General features: G+C 40.5%; 2 protein-coding genes and 1 long non-coding RNA gene across 5 annotated transcripts in view; 2 read left to right on the forward strand and 1 right to left on the reverse strand.

Annotated features, from left to right (window-relative positions):
• Window positions 1–1,274: 1,274 nt before the first annotated feature.
• LOC112843523 (uncharacterized) lies at window positions 1,275–10,449 on the reverse strand. Its single transcript, XR_003215930.1, has 3 exons — window positions 10,383–10,449; window positions 7,636–7,688; window positions 1,275–2,000 (listed from the first exon to the last, which is right to left on the reverse strand). It is a non-coding gene; the product is annotated as an uncharacterized LOC112843523 (long non-coding RNA).
• LOC100699479 (zymogen granule membrane protein 16-like) lies at window positions 2,609–3,647 on the forward strand. Its single transcript, XM_019350334.2, has 2 exons — window positions 2,609–3,098; window positions 3,239–3,647. Exons 1-2 carry the CDS (start codon window positions 2,920–2,922, stop codon window positions 3,558–3,560), a joined length of 501 nt encoding a protein of 166 aa, XP_019205879.1. The 5' UTR covers window positions 2,609–2,919; the 3' UTR covers window positions 3,561–3,647.
• The window catches only part of samd12 (sterile alpha motif domain containing 12), a 124,168-nt gene continuing 109,939 nt past the window's right edge, over window positions 5,685–19,913 (forward strand). The window contains exon 1 of one of the 3 annotated variants that reach the window (XM_019351012.2): window positions 5,685–5,849. In XM_019351012.2, coding sequence (XP_019206557.1) covers window positions 5,837–5,849 — 13 coding nt within the window. In that variant the 5' untranslated portion in view covers window positions 5,685–5,836. Of the gene's footprint in view, window positions 5,850–5,999; window positions 6,627–19,913 lie in introns of those variants that run through there. The other 2 variants (XM_019351013.2, XM_005452717.4) reach the window with 2 other exon arrangements.

Raw genomic sequence — 19,913 nt, forward strand, 5'->3', positions numbered from 1 at the left:
GTGCACAATGCTTTTGTAACATTTACTGCTGAGGCAGGACATCACGAAAAGCTACTGAAGATGCCGAAGCTTTGCAGATATTAGTACACTCTTAAAACTTAACCGGCCCCAGACTGTGAGACTCGGCCCTCATCTCTCCTCCACTCGCACACTGAGCACCGGCTCCCCACAGGGCTGTGTGCTGAGCCCCCTCCTGTATTCTCTCTACACCCACGACTGCAGTCCGGCCCACAACAACACTCTCATCATCAAGTTTGCTGATGACACCACGGTAGTCGGACTCATCTCGAAGGGAGACGAGGCAGAGTACAGAGAGGAAGTCCTGAAGTTGGCAGCATGGTGTTCAGAAAACAACCTGGCACTGAACACTAAGAAAACCAAAGAGCTCATTGTTGACTTCAGGAGACACAGCACTGACTTGGCCCCCCTCTACATCAACGGGGAGTGTGTGGAGAGGGTCCACACCTTCCGGTTCCTTGGTGTCCTCATCTCTGCTGACATCTCCTGGACAGAAAACATCTCAGCGGTCATCAAGAAGGCCCAACAGCGGCTGCACTTCCTGAGAGTCCTCAGGAAGTACAAGCTGAACTCCAACCTGTTGCTGACCTTCTACCGCTCGTCCATTGAGAGCCTGCTAACCTACTGCATCACGGTATGGTACGGCAGCTGCACCAAGGCAGATAGAGTGAGGCTTCAGAGTGTAGTCAAGACAGCACAAAAGATCATCGGCTGCCCTCTCCCCTCCCTGATGGACATTTATTCCTCCCGCTGCCTCAGCAGAGCAGCAAACATCATCAAGGACAGCTCCCACCCTGGCTTCAACATGTTCAGCCTGCTTCCCTCAGGGAAGCGCTACAGGTGCATCAACACTAAAACACTAAAACAGTTTCTTCCCCAAAGCGATAACCACCCTGAACTCACACATGCACCGATAACACAGCCCCCCACTTCCCACTTCCTCTATGGACCACCACTATTTATACCAATTCTATGTGCAATAACTGTATATACATAAACACTATTTATACCAATTCCATGTGCAATAACTCAACTGTACATACATAACACTATTTATTACATATTGTTTACGGTTTGTAAATTGTACATTTTATATATATATACATCTTCTTCCCTATGTCAATACTGTCCATATGTATATAGCGCTGCAGAACTGTACCCCCCCCCCAACATGTTTACACTGAGTAGGAGATGCTCTGTATCTCATTGTACAGCTGTATAATGACAATAAAGGCATTCTATTCTATTCTATGTAGGTTTTTGCTTTTTTCAACATTTACACTGTATAAAAATTAATCTTTCACTTCTGGGTGAAAACAAACTAATATAAAATGAATATGTGATTAGTATGGTCCTGTTAATTCCATTTGCTTTTTTGTGTGTGTTTCCTGATGTGGTAACATGAAGTGTTAGTCAGTCAGCCCTCTGTGACATAAAACTGGCTTCGCTGCCTCATAACTTTTTTCCTTTAGGGAACATTATTACATGATTACAGGCAGGAAGATGTAACACAAGAAAAACAAGAAAACAAACAAACAGCTTTGTACACATACTTACTTCACACTTACAGGAAGGCATGCTGCAGAAACCATGCAAGCAGGCTGAACAGAGAATAAAACAAAAGAAACGAGGAAGATGTTGATGCATTATAAGAAACACATAAGAAATATGCTAAAAATAACACAAACATTTCCTCATGCTGTCACACATAACATCACATAACCTTAGCACAGCAAGCAAGAAAATCTCTTTGCAAATATGGTTCTTGGCAATAAATCTTATATCTTTGGAAAGCCTCATTATTTCCCCTTAAATGGGGGCAAATTTGTAAGTAAAATGAATTTGTGGGTTGAGCAGCAGAGTTGAGTATGTTGGTTGTGTCCATCAGAAACCTGCTGCCAAATCTTCGCTGCTTATGCCAAATAGCTTTTTCTTCTATTGACTCTTGTTTGATGGTATTTATTGGATTGGATAATTGAAGCCTGGAGAAACAAGACATATTGGCTATTTCAAATGTATTCATTTAACAAGAGAAACAGGATTAAAGTAAAAATGTAAGGTAAAACATCAATAATCACTGCTTTCATGGTCGTGTTCTTACACAAGAAGTGGTATGTATTGATTACGTAACATCTGAAATGAAGTGGTATTTCCAGTTTCTTTGGACCTGCATTCCAAAGTCTACATAAATGGCAATTAAGCATCTCTTTAATGGTCCATATCCTTCCACTGAACACAACTTTCCACTTTTAATAGAGTCGAATATGAGCAGTAAATATATCAAGAGAAAGAGTGTGGTTTTTATATCTGTACTTACGGTAAGTGTATTCAGAAAAGTGTAACTGTCTGAAAGATTTCAGTGATTAACTGATTACATACTGACAATGAGGAACATTCCCGACTGACATGCAAAATAATACCACTCATGTTTGTATGTTGAAATTCCCTAACTGGCAGCTACTGGGCTGACTTATGGGAAAAACTAGAGGGACTATAAATGAACCAGTCCATAGTAGGCAGCTTCTTATTGTCAACTGGAGATTGTAGTCACACTGTCTTACCAAAACTTGGATGCATGTTTGAGTAACTTCTTCACCTTCTTGAGGAAAATAACCAACCAGACAGGTAAGAATTAATCAATTTTAGTCCTGTAATTACAGTCAACACCAATTTTGCAGGGTTAAATAATTCTGCCATATGTCATCTTCACAGGATGCTTTTCATTGCTGTCTTTGTGCTTCTTGCAGCTTCTGCTTCAGCTGCCTGTAAGTGGCCATGAGTTGCATTTGATATTTCACCATTCAATTATGTGTTTTTATAAGAATTTACAATGAAGCAACTAATATTAATAATGGACTGTGTGTGATTTTAGAATCTGCACTGTTTTTATCTATATGCTTCATGGCTGTCAAAAGCTTTAACTGCCTCGTGAGGTCTTTGTTCTTCCTTCTTGCAGTCCAGCCTCACTACTCTTTCTCCCCTTCTGTCGGGTCAGGAGGTGGCACCTCATTTGCTATCACTGGAGAAGATAGGATCACAGCTGTAAAGGTCTGGGATACGTACGGTGGCCACATCAGAGGGTGAATATAAAAAAAATAAAATAAATCCAATCTTGTGGTATTGCTTTCATTCAAAATCTATTGATCTACTGGTGATTAGAATGCAGTATATTAACCACCAGCCATTACCTTACATTGTCTCTTTCTCATTTATTTATCAGCATTCAGTTCCGCTATGGCTTCGTCTGGTCTTCTGTTGCTGGTTTCTCATACGGCAACTTACATGAGCTTGATCTGTTTGATGATGAAGCCATCATCCAGATCTCTGGGAAATATTCTCACTATGTGCAGTCAATAGTGTTCAACACCAACATGGGCCGCTCCCTGTTTGCAGGCCAGCCTTATGGTCATTCTTTCAACATGTATCCTGAAAACAGTCAGGCTGAGCTGCACTTCATCAGTGGCCGTGTGCATGGAGGGATCACTTCAATTGGAGCACACTGGGCTGTTTTTGAACCAAACTTCAACCACACTGCGCACTGAGGACAGTAGCAGAGGAGCTGATTGTCATCATCTGCTCAGTTTTTGGACAAAAACGAAAGGCACGCATTGCACTTTGCACAAAATTCTTTGGGGGTGTTTTCATAAGTATCTAAAATGATAAAGTAACAACATAAAAATAAGTTATAATTAACATTTTTTCCTCTTAGCTTTATAAAGTAGTTAACCTACTGCTTTTGCCTAATTGCACACTTTCCTTAAATCAGTGATGGAGAAAGCGGCGACCGTGGCTCAGGGGGTTGGGAAGCGTATCTGCAACCGGAAGGTCGCCGGTTCGATCCCCAGGCTCTTTGTCCTGGTCGTTGTGTCCTTGGGCAAGACACTTTACCCTACCTACTGGTGTTGGCCAGAGGGGCCGATGGCGCGATATAGCACCCTTGCTTCTGTCAGTCTGCCCCAGGGCAGCTGTGGCTACAACAGTAGCTGCCTCCCCCAGTATGTGAGAGTGAATGAATAGTGGCGTTGTGAAGCGCTTTGTGTGCCTTGAAAAGCGCTATATGAAATCCAATCCATTAGAATTTCTTTGAACAAAACGTTCAACTTTTACTAGAGTAGAACAGTGAGACACATTATGGGACACAGCCTGGCTGAAGACTTGATTAAGATTTGATTAAAATAAAAATCTGAATATATTGAACGAAACTCGAATATATTTGATGAAAGTCAGATTATATTGAATGAAAGTCTGGATTTATTGAATAAAAACTGACTTTGCAAAGGCTCTGGCGCCATCTTGTGTTTAAGACGTATAATATTATGTCGCTACAAGAAGTAGCTCAACAGGAGAGCAGCATTCCTAAGTAATGAAGACATAATTCTCTGGAAAATGCTTGTACTGTCCTAACTAGTACTAATAACAGTAACGGTACTAGTAACAGTATCATATATATTAATTCCCCACTCTCCCCTCGGGGCTGTCTTTAACCTTAGAGCTTGGCTACAATTACCATGAGGACCACTGTTTCCTTCACCCTCCACATCTTCTCGAGCTCCTTTCTCAGTCCTTTTTATTTCTCAAGTTTCTTATGTTCCTTCTTCTTGATGTTGCGATCACTTGGTATAGCTACGTCAATCACTACAGCCATCTTCCTCTGCTTGTCCACCACTACTACGTCTGGTGGCCTCTACCTGCATTGGTGCCTCAATAATCCACCTGTTAGTAGTAGCTGAACTTGATTAACAACCCCCTCTGCTACTTAACTGACCAGATCAATATCCCAGAAATTTGACCGACTTGATGCTATACTCTGATTAAAAATGGTTTCTTTAGTTTTATGATGACTGTAGTAATCACTGGACTGTAGTCACTGTAGGCAGCGTAGGGTTTATATTAATTTCTAAAATCCCTAATTTGGTGCTTTGGTGATGTTGGTCAGACACTGTCTAGCATGTCAATCTAAAATCTGACATATGATGAGATATGATGACAGCACAGACCACCTGGATAGTGACAGATCGAGCTTGGGTTATAATAATCATGATAATCATAATCATAACAATAATAATAATAACAAATGCATCTGATGTAACAATGGACTTCAAACAGATTTGAAAGGTGACAAAGGAGGTGCCACATCCAGTCATCGGGCCCCAGTGTGTGAGAGCTCCACAGTTCTGTCTGGACCCAGTAAAGCAGACAAAGAGCTACAATGTAATTATCAGTGAAATTAACTGTGCATTGTTCTCTACCTGCTGCAGTGACAAAGTGGTGGGATTGTGTTCAAACATTTGGCTCATGAGCTACTGACCGAAGACCTGATTAGTTAAAAGGAGGGAGCAAATTATTTCTGCTGCGTAGACAACAGGATTTATCTTATATGTCAGCTCCTGGCTTCCATTGTGTAATTGTACCAAGCTTAAAATCTGGATCCAGTAGGCGTGCTTTTTCTCACATAATATTTGAGTTATTTTTATTCTTTTGTTACTTTTTCGTGTGTGTGTATGTGTGTGTGTTCTATCCAGCAGACTTTGATTTAATTGCGTTGAAATGTGTTGCGTACACAGACACTTGCCTCGCTATTTCCAGCTACGGCTAAAACTGCTTTCTCTGCAAAACCCAGCAAACTTCCTCTTCCCTCCAGTAAACGCTGAGCCTACACTTCCCAGAATCCTTTAAGGCGCGGCAGCAGCTGTGCGCTCCGGCTTGCCCGCAGCAAAGTGATGATAACACACCAAACAAGGTACAATGAGCGAGCGTTGACTTTTACATTTCGTCTGCTCCCCTTTGCGAGTGATGCTTAAATCCGTGGAGTAGCACCATGGCCGTGGAAGGTAAGGCGCCTGACAATGCGCTGTCCACACCGGCGTGACGGGCTTTTTGTGTCCTTTCAAATATTGCATACAATAGTTACAGTTATCATATGAAAGGATTAACACGGCTCAGCCAAGACACAGTCGGGTCAGCTGTGAAAGGCTGTGATTGGGTGATGTTGTAGCCTCTGCTCTGTCAGCGTTAGATGCGCCGTTTTGGTCATCTTCTCCGAGCCTATTATTACGCTGTACAATTGAATCAATGTACGGCTGGTATTCAGAGTGCTGATCCATGATCACACACCATAAAGCCTCGTGTTAACGCGCAGCCTCTTTCTGTATTTACATTGTGGTTGCCTGTGCGCCTCGTCGTTGCTCTGCGATTGGAGCCACGGTTAACAGGTCTGCGACCGAGGATCGCCGAAGTCCTTTTACACGGTCGCCTCGGCATTTTCTCTGGAGGATCCTGAATCACTTTTATGAGAGAACATTCAGAGAAACCCGTCTCTGCTAGGATTTATTCACGGGTCTCTGTTTCGTGGTGCAACAGCGCGCCGTGTGAGCGCTCAACCTGTTCCACAAGAACAGTCTGTTAGAGGCTGCTCGCCTGTCAGCAGGTGGTGTGGCATGTGGACAGGGGTGGTCACCTGCCTCTCCCCGTGAGTGTCAATACACAGTTAGTTAAGGTGCTCGCTCCGGACGTTTGAGGTGAGCGAAGTGACAGTCAGTGAGTCACAATGCTCGGCCAGTCTCCTCACCTTATCGGAGGCATCCTGTGGATCCAGAATCCAATGAGAGGTATGTCAGGGGCATGTATTCCACGCATTGAATGCAGCCAGCTCTCTCCCTTGAGAGGGCTTCTCCAGTCCTTTGTTTGTGTATTTCCCCACGCAGGTATGTTAGGTATGACATTTCGACGCACTTGCATAGCCAAGATCAGGTTTTCATGTGGGACGTTTGTGTGCACAGCCATGTCTGTGTATTGTCTGACCTGAACCCGTCTCTCCTGTTTTCTTTGGTTTAAGTCATCTTAGTGAGGATACGGGTTTTTTTTGTTTTGTCCAGGATGTATGTGTAGTGGCACTGATAGCACAGATTAAACAGCGAGATGAGATAAATGCTGTCTGACTGCTGTTCCCTTCATTTTCTCTCATGTTAAGGTCCTGTTTAAGATTTCAGTGAAGCATTTGTGCTTGCCTCTAGAGCTGATCATACTTCTCCCCTCATCGGTTAAACCTATTGTAAGGTTCAAGGCCACTTTAAACCTTCTCAAGCTCTGCCGCTGGTGTTTGGCCCCCAGTCGAGAAATAGGTTGCAGCCACGAAGTTGTGTCTTTACTGCTCTGATGATATTGCGTCTTAATAGTGCAGATAGCTGACCTACAGGTATAGAGATGTCATCTCTTTCAAAGCATCTTAGATACAACCTTCCAGAATATTCCCCTGTATAGTTTCATTCATGCACCTCTTGAGATTCATCATTCAAAGCTGTAAGAGCAAGGCTGACTGCAGATGCACTCTTTGTTCAAAGCTGGATAATTTGTCTGTTGTCCAGTTTCATCCATTTCTTCCCTCCTATTTCTTGTCTAAGTAGGAATAGCATCACGTCCTCAGCCACACCACAGCTAAAAGTCATGACATCACTTCATTTTCCCCATCAAATCATTCAACGCTCCCCAAATAATCTTACAGGATTGTCACCTCTATAGGAGATATTCTAACAAAATGTCACCACTTAAAGCTTGAGCAGTTCAGCTACGGAGTAACTCTTTGCATTCGAACATGATTCATTTACTTGTGTCACTCACAGAGATGAATTATGAGTCACGTCCCTATTCACTGAAGCTGCAACAGCCCCAATCTGAAAGAAAATCACACACACACACAAACCAAGCTCGCACAAACTTTTCCAAAGCTGTCAGAAACATCCTACAGAGCCTTATGTTGAAGCTAAAATGTACTGATGCTCACAGAAATACTGCGACTCAGAGTAGAAGGAAGTAATATGGTATTCTCTTACTGATTCACTTTTTCCTTAAATTTAAGAGGGAAATGTTTACTTTCATCTGACAGATGTGTTTTTCACATTACAAAAGACATAGAAAAAGGATCTTAAAGTAATTGAACTTAGGAGGCTTTGGGTTTGTGATAGCTTAGTGGTTCACAGCTTCGGGGTTTGGTTAGAGCGTCTTGTAATGTTTCAGTTATCTAGAAGTTGCATCATCCCAAAATTAAATTCACACTTCATTTCAAGGCCCAAAGAAGTAAAATATTGATGAGTGCAGATTTGTTTAGATAACCTGATTAATCATCCCACATATTTATGTGAGTAACCACAGAGGCACACACTTTAACTCTATAGTTATAATTGAACTCAGTTCAGTGTCATTTATATCGCACCAAATTACAACGATACTCCCCTCAAGGTGCTTTATATTGTTAGGCAAAGACCCGACATTAAGAGAGAGAAACACCCAACAATCACATGATTGCCTATGAGCAAGCTTTTGGCGACAGGGGGGAGGAAAAACTCCCTTTTAACAGGAAGAAACCTCTAACAGAACCACGCTCAGAGAGGGGAGCCATGGAGTGAGGGGGAGGGAGACAGGACAAAAGACATGCTGTGGAAGAGAGCCAGGGATGAATAATAACTAACGATTAAATGTTTAATCTGTAAGGACACATAAACGAGCGCCACTTCCTGTTTTTAATATCACTCACATGGATGTGTTTTTGCAGTTGAGTAGTTTTAATTTTGATGCTTTTAGCTCAGTTTTCGCCTGGTGATTCTAAACGTTTAATTAAGTAAGACTTTGTAGATGTTTTTATGACATAGTATATTTTTATTTGTTGTTGTGTTATATTTGCTAAGCAAAGGGCACAAAACCTTTTTTGAGTCCAAGCTCTCTATAGTCAAATTACTTGTCAAATGAAATAGTTTATTGTTGCGAAATTAATCAGTCACTATTTGGCTTTATATTTTTGGACTACAAGAGATTTTCCATGATTTTTTTGTGTTTTGTTTTTTTTAAAACAGAAAAGCTATATTGGTCAGGGTTCTATTTGAGCATTTTATATATTAAACCAGCGGTCCCCAACCTTTTTTGTGCCACGGGCCGGTTTATGTCCGACAATATTTTCACAGACCGGCTTTCAAGGTGTCGCGGATAAATACAACAAAATAAAACCAGTACCGGTACCACCAGGGAAACCGAGTTAACGATAAAAACCGATAAAAAAACCGTGAAAACCATAAATTTTACACCCGAGCCTCAACTCTCGCGGCCCGGTACCAAACGACTCACGGACCGTGGGTTGGGGACCGCTGTATTAAACGATCAAAACAGATGAATTGAAAATAAAAGTAAGGTTTGCATACAGTGCAGGTATATTAAATTATATGTCCTGCTTTTGTTATTTCTCCTTCCTGTTTGGGTTTCATATTGCTCACTGATCTCTGCTTCTAAATTTGCCACAGTTGGCTAAAAATGCCTCTCTTTTTTTTAGATCAGATCTTATTAAAACCGTTGTTTTCTGTGCAGTTATTGCTAAACTGTCCCCGCGGGTGGGACAAAGCTTGCGGCAGCATCATCACTTTTAATTTAAGATGTGATGAAAAAACAAAAAAACATCACAACAACTCTGCTGTGTCACTGTGTTCTGTTCCAGTTCTCCACCAACCCTTCCAAGACAGAGAATATAGGTCAGATATTTAATAATTTATAAGCTATGAGAAGACAAAAAAGCTCTTTGGGAAATCAGGGCTTTGGAGACTGCCACCCCAGGACCCCATTGAGCTTTACTTTGAAAGGCACTTTTGATTAGCTGTGCTTAGCCGATTCAGTTTACACAAAATAACAAAGGAAGCACAAATGTTTGCAATGCTCTTTAATGATAAGCCGGCAAATAGTTGAGTTTACACTCGAGAGGAAGGTTTAATTAGGGTCTTTAAATGGTGTGAAATTTGATTATAGCTCCTTTTAAATGATCTGTTTAGGGGGCACTGTTTTCTTGTGCAAGCACTGTTTTTTTTTTAGCATAAATATTCTCTGCGTGTTGTTTTACAGTCTAGTTGAAAAGAGTAGAATCTGAGAAAGAAGATGGTCATATATTTTAGCCTCGGCATGTTTTTGATACCCTCTTTGACACATATTAGATTCTCAGTAAGTGAGGGTGTGTTGATTGCTCAGAACAACTTGGAGATTGATGTACATGTGCACAATGTTTTTGTCCCATTCCAATTTCCAGTAATTTTTTTCTGAGTGATCTTCCGATGATGTTTATCTTTTTAACAATTCATATTTTTCTTTCTTAGACCTTTGACTGACAAAACAAAATGCGGGCAAAAGTCAACATTTCCTCAATGTAAAATGTTGTTAGCAAAATGTTAGGATCTACTCTCAGTGAAACAACTAAATATAAAGTGCTGTGCTACTGGAAAGAGGTACATATACTGTAATTAACTGAAGGTGAACCTTTACCTACTGATATATTTTACCCTAAGAAAATAAGCCCACGCAGCAGTCATATAACAAAACTAATCACAGGTACTTACTCCATTTTTTGACCCGTTTGTTTTTTCGCTTTGGTTGTTCACTCAAGGCTGCTAGCTTGTGGCTAGCTTTGCGTCTGAATAGCTTTAGCTTTAGCCACTTTGGCTTTGTTAGCTTCTTCAAACTGGACATGTTCAGCTTAGGTTTGTTTTTAAGAAGATCTTAATACTTAGGGTTCCCCCTTGGTTTACTTTGGCAAACTTTTTATCTTCTACACTCAGACTGAGTATTGGCCACATGCTAATGATATGTGGCTGCTCATAGTGTGGCTATTTACTTGCTGTTGCAAGAAATGAACCATCTCATCTGATGGTAACTGGTCGGAGCTAAGCTCAGAGCTAAGACTGCTGGAAATTGTCAGATTCTGGACCAGATTCTGGTACCTGGCTGGTTGATCGGTGCTTCTCTAGGATGTCTATTCTGACACATAGTTAACTTGACAGGCACTGAGGTTATACTCCAGAAACTTGACACAGGATCCTTAGTGACGTAGCTTTAGATAATTTTCCCTGGAGCCCTCAGCACAGATGGAGACATCAAGTGAGCTTGCTTCATAACAGCTTATATAAACAAAGTCATGACTTAATAGGGGAAATTTATTTTAGCCTTCTGCTGACTAAAGGTTGTATCAGAAATGTACTGGTACAATGACGGAGTGTGAAGCTAACCATTGTATGGAGGGTAGGGATGCAGTACTGTTAAAATATGAGTATAATAGTGTATTCGTGACGGACTCATTTGTATATGTGACAGAAATTATGTTTCAAATGAAAGAAGAGACACGGAGAGAGAAGTTCAAATGCTGGCTCACTTTGGGTATGAAGCACGAGGGCTTAGATGAGTGGGTGTTAATGTTGGACTGTTGGTTTGGGAACTTTACAGAAATGGTCACACGCACCCACATCAGAAAGGTGTGAGCACTTCTGAACAGCAGTTCTGATAGAAGACATTGGTGCCTTAAGGCCATGTTGGGACCAAAAATAGAATAGTGTCAAACTGAAAGTGTTGGCACAGGCGGTCGCCAATGCAGGAGGGCTCTTGCAAACCAAAAAAATAACAGGGTTGTTAAGCAAATTAAATCTTGCTTAACATTTTCCACAGATCCTAACACAACTAAATTGAATAAGCTTAAGTAGATTAGCTTGTTTTATTTATGTTATAGCATTTTTTAAAACCTGTTTTTTGCAGGCTTCTGTGCAGAGCAGCGAGTCAGTGTAGCTGCGATAACTTTCCAGTGTATCTGATTAAGCCTTCAGACCTGCTAGGTGATGTTTTATTCCCTCACTTACAACTTGCCCACGCTGAAACTGTTTTATAAGATAACTCAGTTTTAAGATAATCTTGGGTAGATTCTCATTTTTATACGACAGCATAGCAGTGTCTCCTACAGAATTTGATTATATCTGGTAGCGATCCGGTAGCACAGTCATGGTGAGAACCCCACGTAGTAAACGTCTTAATCATCCAGCCACCAGCATTCATTGTTATTATCAGCATGACAGAAGCTCTACATTTTTCCAGTGCTTACATCATTATAATGTAACCAGGCAGGCTACTAAAAGGCTAACATGTGTCAATACCATGAATTATGTGGACGTGTGCACGTACACACATATAGAAAGCGCCAAGAGCTGGACCCCAAGTCTAGTCGCAGTAGTGTTTACCCCTGTGGCTGAGGTTGTTCATTTCCCTTATTCCTATTTGCCTCTATGCATCCAGCCTCCTTGATCTGCCCTGCCCTGCTCTGCCTGTCTGTGCACCCATTCAGAAAACTCATTTCAAATCCTTCCCCCGGATCTAGCCCAGGAATAGAATTAGGAGAATAAACATGTTTATTTGAGTCAGTGGAATGGGATTACATCTTAGTCAATTTAATAAGGAGCTACTACGTCGGAAGAGCATCTTTCAAACCTTACTCAGCAGGAATAGGATTAAGATGACAGAAGATGCAGCAAATGTCGAGGGAGAGCAGTGTTGTGCAATCGTCCTCCTTTAGGTAGGCCTACAGCCATGTTTGATGTACCATACTAAAGTGCTGCTGCCTGGAGTTTAGCATAAGAGATAAGCAAAATTAAAAATAGAAAATTAAAGTATTGGTAGGCACAAACTTGCCCTCGAGCAACTTGCACAAATGAGACTTTCTCATTAACAGACTTGCAGAGATTTCCACTACTTCCATGGATTGATGTAAAGGGCAAGTACCTGAAAGAGTCTGTCTAACAAATGTCAAGGGGTTATTCATTACAATTCTATTGGACCTGTCCCTGGTCTGAGTGCTTTAGCTGGCTCAGCTTGCATTGCTGTCTCTGACTGTCAGCTTGAGAGAAAGAAATCCAGGAGAAGGAAAGGCCAAGTGTGTCTGGTATGGACACTTTCTTTTTCCGCAGCACTAGTTTATATTCCCTCAGTTTTACTAGAACTTGTTCTGTACAAGTAAAAGTACCAATAGAAAAAGAAAAAAATCACACAGAAAAACAGGCAATGACTTTAATGTTAAACTAATAAAATATGATATGTTTTCTTAATGCCTTTTCTTATTTTGATTTCTTGATAGTACCTCTGCAGTGTAGTGGTTGATAAATTCAGCTAACATCTATAAGCCACTTGTTGAGACCAGGAGGAGACATAAATGCCCGAGAGGGTTATGTCGGAAAGGGTATCTGGCGTAAGAAGAAGAAGAAAAAAGACTGATTTAGTAGGGGAAGTGGACTAAAGTTTAGCTTACTGTGGTCACATGGGTGTGACTGGCTGTCCTTGTAGAGTTTTTTCTCATGTTTAAAGACTATTGCAACATCTTGCTGCTAGTCCTCTGGGAATCTTTGAGCTCCTGTACTGAGTATAGACCCACTCATGTCTTCCAACTGTTACAAAATCAAGAGGTGCACAACAAACCAAACCAAAATGACGCTAACATGTGAGCTAGGGATGCAGTGATACCATGAAATGTAGTAGTAGAATTAGACAAATTTAAATACCTACAAAGTGAATATTCAATGTACCTAAATGTTGGTGACAGACTGTTTATTTGAAATGTCAACATATTTTGTTTACAGATACAGTCGTAACTCGTAATGTTAGCTTAAGCATATCATCTATCCATCCATTTTCCTCTGCTTATCCAATATTAACGCTAATTCATGTAAACCATTGCAAACATTTTGGCCAATAGAGACATAATGGATTTCACAATACAAGACCATCTGTCTAAAAAATGGTAACATAAGAAGGATAATACTTTGAATTGATGTTAAATTGAAACTCATTCACCTTGAATTCTTTATTAAGTTCTGGATGCTGGTCTTTTAGGTGCTTTGCTAAATTGGAAGTATTCCCTCACTTGGTCTGAAATAAGCCAGAGAGCATTGTTTGCATATTGCCTTTATAGGCATTACCCCTTGGCAATCCACCTGGAGTGCAAAGTATCATTCCCAACTATGCTATTCTTATCATATAGTCAGAGCAGCTGGGCTAGCTGCTTCTGGGTGTCCTCTTTTTCCTCTTCTTCAGCAGACTAAAACACTTGGAGGCATATGATGCCCCTGGTACTTCTGGAAGAACTGCAGCATTTGTACATGAGCAGCATACTGTGCCTACAGTATATAAATTGAAAATATTGATTCTGGTGACTACCATGGCATGAGTTTGACAATGGCAAGCATTAACTAGGTATTGTTTGGTTCACTTCACATCAAAAGGTACAACTGGCATCTTTCAGTTAAGTATATTAATAACAAATTAGCCTATTTTCACTTGGTAGAAACACTATATTAATTAAGATATTAAGCCTGCATCTTATGAGGAAAATTTAGGATGTGTGTTAATATTGTTTCTTGTTGCAGGAACAACTTGATTTGCTTTAGAAGTTTAAAGGGTACATCAGTACCATAGATCCAAAACAAAATATCCTAATTGTACTTAATAAATACATCAAAAAAATATTTCACCTTTCAAAAAGATTTTTTTTGCATGCCCAGTGTCACTTTTCAAACTACATTGTTTAATACAATTTATGTACGGATGACTGAAGAATAATAAAACTCGTTCTACAAAACTACGTCCTTAGGATTTGAAAAAATGATGTAACCATTAACCAGCTCTCTAATTTAAAAGCACCATTACAAATTGTAGTTTTTGTTCTATTCATATCTCTATTCCTATCACACCTGCATTAATACTTCCAACTCATTGTGTTTAAAGTGTCATCTGTAGCCTCAGGATGCTTCGTGGTACAGCTCAATCAACTTGAATCATGAGCCATATGCTAATTTTGTTCTCAGAATTATAGCGATGAAAGGGAGAAAAAGTGTCAATTTTCCACATTTAGAAGTGATGAATATGCAAATTAATGAAGACAATAATGTTTTATGCAGATAGCTTCTGTCTAACTTCTGTGAAGGCCTTCTTAAAAATGCATTGTAAAAATACCTGGCTGATTGCATGCGTTCTTGTCCGTACTGCAAAACAAGCAGAACAAAATTTACTGTATACAGTAACTTTATCGACCTTTATGAAGTGTGAGCATCAGGGAAATTACGCCCAGGGGAGGAGACAAATTTTGCTGAATGTTCCAGTCATTCTTTGCTTATTTCACCCTTGCAAAGTGCTCCCGGCCCTTTGTGCACTTCTCGTCTCTTTCCAAAAGGATGCACTTTCTGCTTTTTGTGAATATTTGGCACCCCGGTGTGTCAAGTGCAAAAACTTGGCTTCGTGTCAGCTTCAGTCCCTGGTGACCATGAAGTCATCTGCGCTCCATTCTGCTGACTGATTGAAGCTGCTGATCTGAGAGTTTGGGTGTCACTGATGATATAGTGGGCACAGATGGAGAGTCATTGTCAGGTGAAGACAATCGTTATGTGGCATTTTTAGCAGTGCTGTGAAGCTGATTCTTTTAAGTGCCCTTAAGGTGGAATAAACAGGAGCTTCGGTTCAGTTAGGAAATGTGTGTGAATGTGGGCCATAACAAGGTGGACTGTAAAACGACATTGCGACAAGTGCAACTTTTCTAGTAGTCGTACTCTCAGAAGTAATCTGTTAAACAATATGAACAAAGGCAGATGGTAACAGAAACTCATCCTCCACTTACAGCAGTACTCCACAGTGAAGGCCAAAAATGGACAAAATGTTAATTGTAATTCAGATGAAGTGTTTTGCAGGGAGGTGGCAACAGAGCTAATTAGAACACTACTAATTTAATCAGGCCGTTGAAGAACAGCAGTGTGCTGGGGTACAATGAGCTCAGAGAGGCTCCATTGCTGAAAACATCAGGGGAGCACTTTTAGATGTGCCGTACAGTGGGAAATTCAAATTGTTTTTTTAAATAGGTTAGATATAATATCCTATAATTATCAATTAAAGGACTAAAATCCAGTGGTTAGCACTGTTGCCTCAAAGCAAGAAAGTCGTGAGTTCAATTCCACCATCAGGCCGGGGTCTTTCTGTGTGGAGTTTGCATGTTCTCCCCGTGTTTGCGTGGGTTCTCCCCGGGTACTACGGCTTCCTCCCACAGTCCAAAGGCATGCAGTTAGTGGGGTTAGTAGGTTAACTGGAAACTCTAAATTGCCCATAGATGTGAAAGCAGGAGTGAATGTGAGTGTGGCTGGTTGTCTCCTGTGTATGTGTTGGCCATGCGACAGATTGGCAACCTGTCCAGGGTGTGCCCAGCTGGGATAGGCTCCAGGGAAGTGGATATGAACATCAGGCAGTCAAAGTGTTTGGCAAAGGCGGGTAGAGGTGGTGTTGCACCATAGAAACAGAAGGACAGACTTCTTCTCTTCAAGCGCCTTTCCAGTATTTAAATCTTCTATCTAGTTTTGTTTCTTGGGTTGTCTTTAATATCTGCATAGTAAACTGTATGAGTGCCGCGTAAGGCCTACATACAGTCATTCTGTTTTCCAAGTTAACATATGGCCACACAGAGCTGTAGTGTTGGATTTCTTTCATTACCATGTTGGTTGACCAACCATGGCTTGATCGAATATGACTGGAACTAATGGAGAAATTGCATTGGTCACATCATGCCCGATGGCTGTTTAATCAGCCGGTCCCTCCTTAAAGCAGAAGAATGTAAACAGTTTGTGTCTTAATATGAATTCTGCTTCTTTCATCATCATGAGTGACACTCTGATACTTTGGCCCAATCATGACTCTGTATTGTAAGCACTATGTGTATCTTAAGGCAGTAAAACCTAGTTGATATTGAAATATATTACACATATAAACGTATACGGTGTCTAGGATTGCTATATTGGTAAAGCAGCTTCAAACTTCTTCAAATAAAACAAGTGACAGGTTCAAAGCATGTCCTGTATACCGTACTGGGTAACCGATGAGATTTGATCCAGTCAAAAACTTTTGCTATTAATATGGAATAGTTTCTGTTGTTTTGGGCAAATGGAGGAAGTTTGAGTTTCATTAAATATTAATAGTTGATACTCAGTTCTAAATTAAGACACTCTATTTTTTTCACCCTTTTACTGTCTGCCTTTGAAGCAGAGCATGCTAACAGCTTTATGCCTGGGATACAGGCATAAAGCAGCATCACAGCAACCAAAGTGAAAAGCAGTTATATTTAGCTCATATGTATTTGCAAAGTGGGTCATTTCGGTCTGTCTTTTTCTTTCCAGCTCTGTCTCACTGACTCATTGTGTCTGTCTTTCGGATTCTTACTTTAAGTCTCCATCCAACTTTTTTTTTCCCACCGTCTCTCAATCCATCATTCTCTCTCTCTTTTTATCCTCCCTCACACTCTGCACCTAAGAAATATTCAAAGCTGAGCACATCTGCGCCCGCTTGACACAGTCCCAAGCAGCCATGGCTGATGGAGCCCTGGGGTTGTAGAGGGCAGTCTATGAAGTTTGAATGCAGTTAACTTTTGATGGGATGTCAGGGTGAATTAAGAGCCCGTAGAGTCTAGCTGGCTGGCTAACTCATTACATGGTTTCACTTTGATAGTTAGTCATGCAGTCAATCCTCATTGTCTCAGCAGCTGACATATGAACATAACCACCAGCCTTATGAGTGTGCATGAGCAAAATTAATGGCAATGATTCCAAAAAGCTGACTTAGTCATCTGAGTATCCTGTTTAAAATTCCAGAATAGTCAGACTCTCTCTTTGCTTTCTACGTATTAAATGCACAGTTTATAAATTAGCTGCAAGGGGCTCTCTTAATCACAAAAATAACAAAAAGCATATTGACAGGACATCACGAAGTAGCGTGAAATCATAGGAGTTGTTGACCTCACTGCTGCTTATGGAGGTCTGTTAATTGATCTCTGGGCTCCCCCAGCAAATAAGACAATGTTTTCGATACATTTGCATTAAAATGACTGATAGATTTAAGAAATAAGGAATAGATATGAGAAACACCCTTCAACCATGTTAGGAGTGTTGATATTACATAGTTTGTCCAACAGAGGGCACTCTGTAACTGTAATTAGTGTTAATGTTTAGAGTGTAAACAAGTAATTCATTTTTGAACTCCATTGTCATATTTCCCCAGTAAGAACTCTTAAGTAACTCCTTACTAACAAATGTTTCCTGTGTCTGAAAGGGAAAAAATACAATATCAATAAAGTATCAGTATTGGAGGAGCACCGTGGAACAGTGGTTAGCACTGTTGCCTCACAGCAAGAAGAATTTGAGTCCACCATCTGGCTGGTGCCTTTCTGTGTGGATTTTGTGTGTGTCTATGTTAGCCGGCCGACAGAATGGCAACCTGTCCAGGGTCTACCACGCCTTTTACCCTGGGATGAGTTCCAGCGCCACCACGATCCTGAATTGGATGTGTGGGAGAAAATGGATGTACGGATGAAAATATCTGCATCAGTCTTAAAAATCCTTAATTATTGGCCTCTAATTGTTTAAGATGTATTCATATTGTGTCATTTCAGTATAATGAAACTGCCACAGGTTACTAATGATCAAATATTTTTTTTGTTGCATGGATGTTCAATTTTTTCATATGAGCATTCTGATATTCTTTTATAAAATGTGGACATATATAGCCACAATTTAAGCTTGGAAGCTCATTCTAAACTCTGGTTACTGTGTCCAATTTAATGACTTTATTGCAGGATTTACCAACTTTTTCATAGCCTGTAACCGGCCGTCTTCCTGAAACCCTCCCGAGTCATCTCGGAAAAATGTATAAACAGTATTTTGTGATCAAAGGAGCCAAAAACCTGATAGCTTCTTGGGGACAGCACTGTTGCTAACTAAAAAAAATCACTGACATATAAATGTGGAAATCTTACATATTATAACTTTTTACCGGTTAACCGTATCACTGAAGCCACTGAACCTAAATGTAACATTTCGTGCTCGGGTTTCCATGCACAGTCAGCCTGATCTCAATCCTTGTCACACCTACCTGCTCACAAACAGGAAAAACAAACAAACATGTATGTATGTAAAATGTAAAATTCATTGCACCATGGGGCATATTACTTTTGCATTACTTTTGCAATACTCTGCTTCTGATGCACTGTTGCATATTTGAGATTTAACAATATGAGCCTTAGGCCACCTGTGTACACACTGGCACTAATCTCTGTTCTAATGAAGACATAAGAGTATTAACAAACTGACTAAAAGTTGGCAAAAACACATCACAGCACTTTACAGAAAAATCTCGTGTGCACAGTGATCCTTTTGGATGCTGCAGGCCTAACTGCCGATCATTGATTTTGTTACCTGTTGAAGGTCAGGCTCTGGCGGCTTGTTGTTGTTCGGCATGCACTCAGCATTAACGTCAATCGGGGTCCAGGGTTGTGCATTATTGTGTGTAACAGAGTTAAGCATATTGTCATGATGCATGCAGAAAGAGCTGATCTTCCAATAGAGATAGTGGGTAGTTGTTTCTGGCATGGGCACAGTTTTGACTTTATCGTCACTTTTTTGTCTTTTCATGAAATAAAAGAGGAGACCACTCCTCTAGTTTTCTGTTTCTTCTGCCACACAAACTTAAGTGAGCTGATTCAATTTCAAGTGTGCAGAAAAGGGGCATGTTTGACTTCAAATCTGGTGATGACAACAACAGAGCTGACCCACTGAACGACATGTTCTGTGACTGTTACCTGAGCTCACCTGAGTCCCAGATTGCAGAGCCAGCTCATGAATGTTAATGTAGCCGAAGAAGGCTTTAACAGTAGGTGTATTAATAACTCATGGATCAGTTAGTGTAAAAGAAGGGTGCCCTACTTTTTCAGTGTTCAGAAGCATAAAAACCTAAACTATGCACAGCTTGAAGTCAAATACCAGAGCAAATGGTTTACATAACCATGTGTTCTCTTTCTACTCAAAGCAGCAGCACCTCTTCTGTAAGGCACTTTAAATACTTTGAAAAAACTTGCTGCAGTCTCTTATTAAACACTGCCAATTAAATTTTGTTACTGAGTAGAAAATGCTTAAATTGTACATATGGTTGTCAAACTCAAAGAATATCTTTATCTTGTTTAATTCTGATAGAAGAGCCTTTGAAATGCTTTTTAATCTTAAAGAGCTTTGCAAAAGAATAAGTAAAGCGATCACGTA

The sequence above is a fragment of the Oreochromis niloticus genome, linkage group LG22 (genome assembly GCF_001858045.2).
Source record: "Oreochromis niloticus isolate F11D_XX linkage group LG22, O_niloticus_UMD_NMBU, whole genome shotgun sequence".
Taxonomy (NCBI): Eukaryota; Metazoa; Chordata; class Actinopteri; order Cichliformes; family Cichlidae; genus Oreochromis; species Oreochromis niloticus.

Bases quoted from the DNA above. Each gene is read 5' to 3' on its own strand.
- LOC100699479 (XM_019350334.2), top strand. From the start codon at position 2,920: ATGGCTGTCAAAAGCTTTAACTGCCTCGTGAGGTCTTTGTTCTTCCTT. The intron at 3,099-3,238 runs GTGAATATAAAA...TTTATTTATCAG, and splicing joins TACGGTGGCCACATCAGAGG to CATTCAGTTCCGCTATGGCT.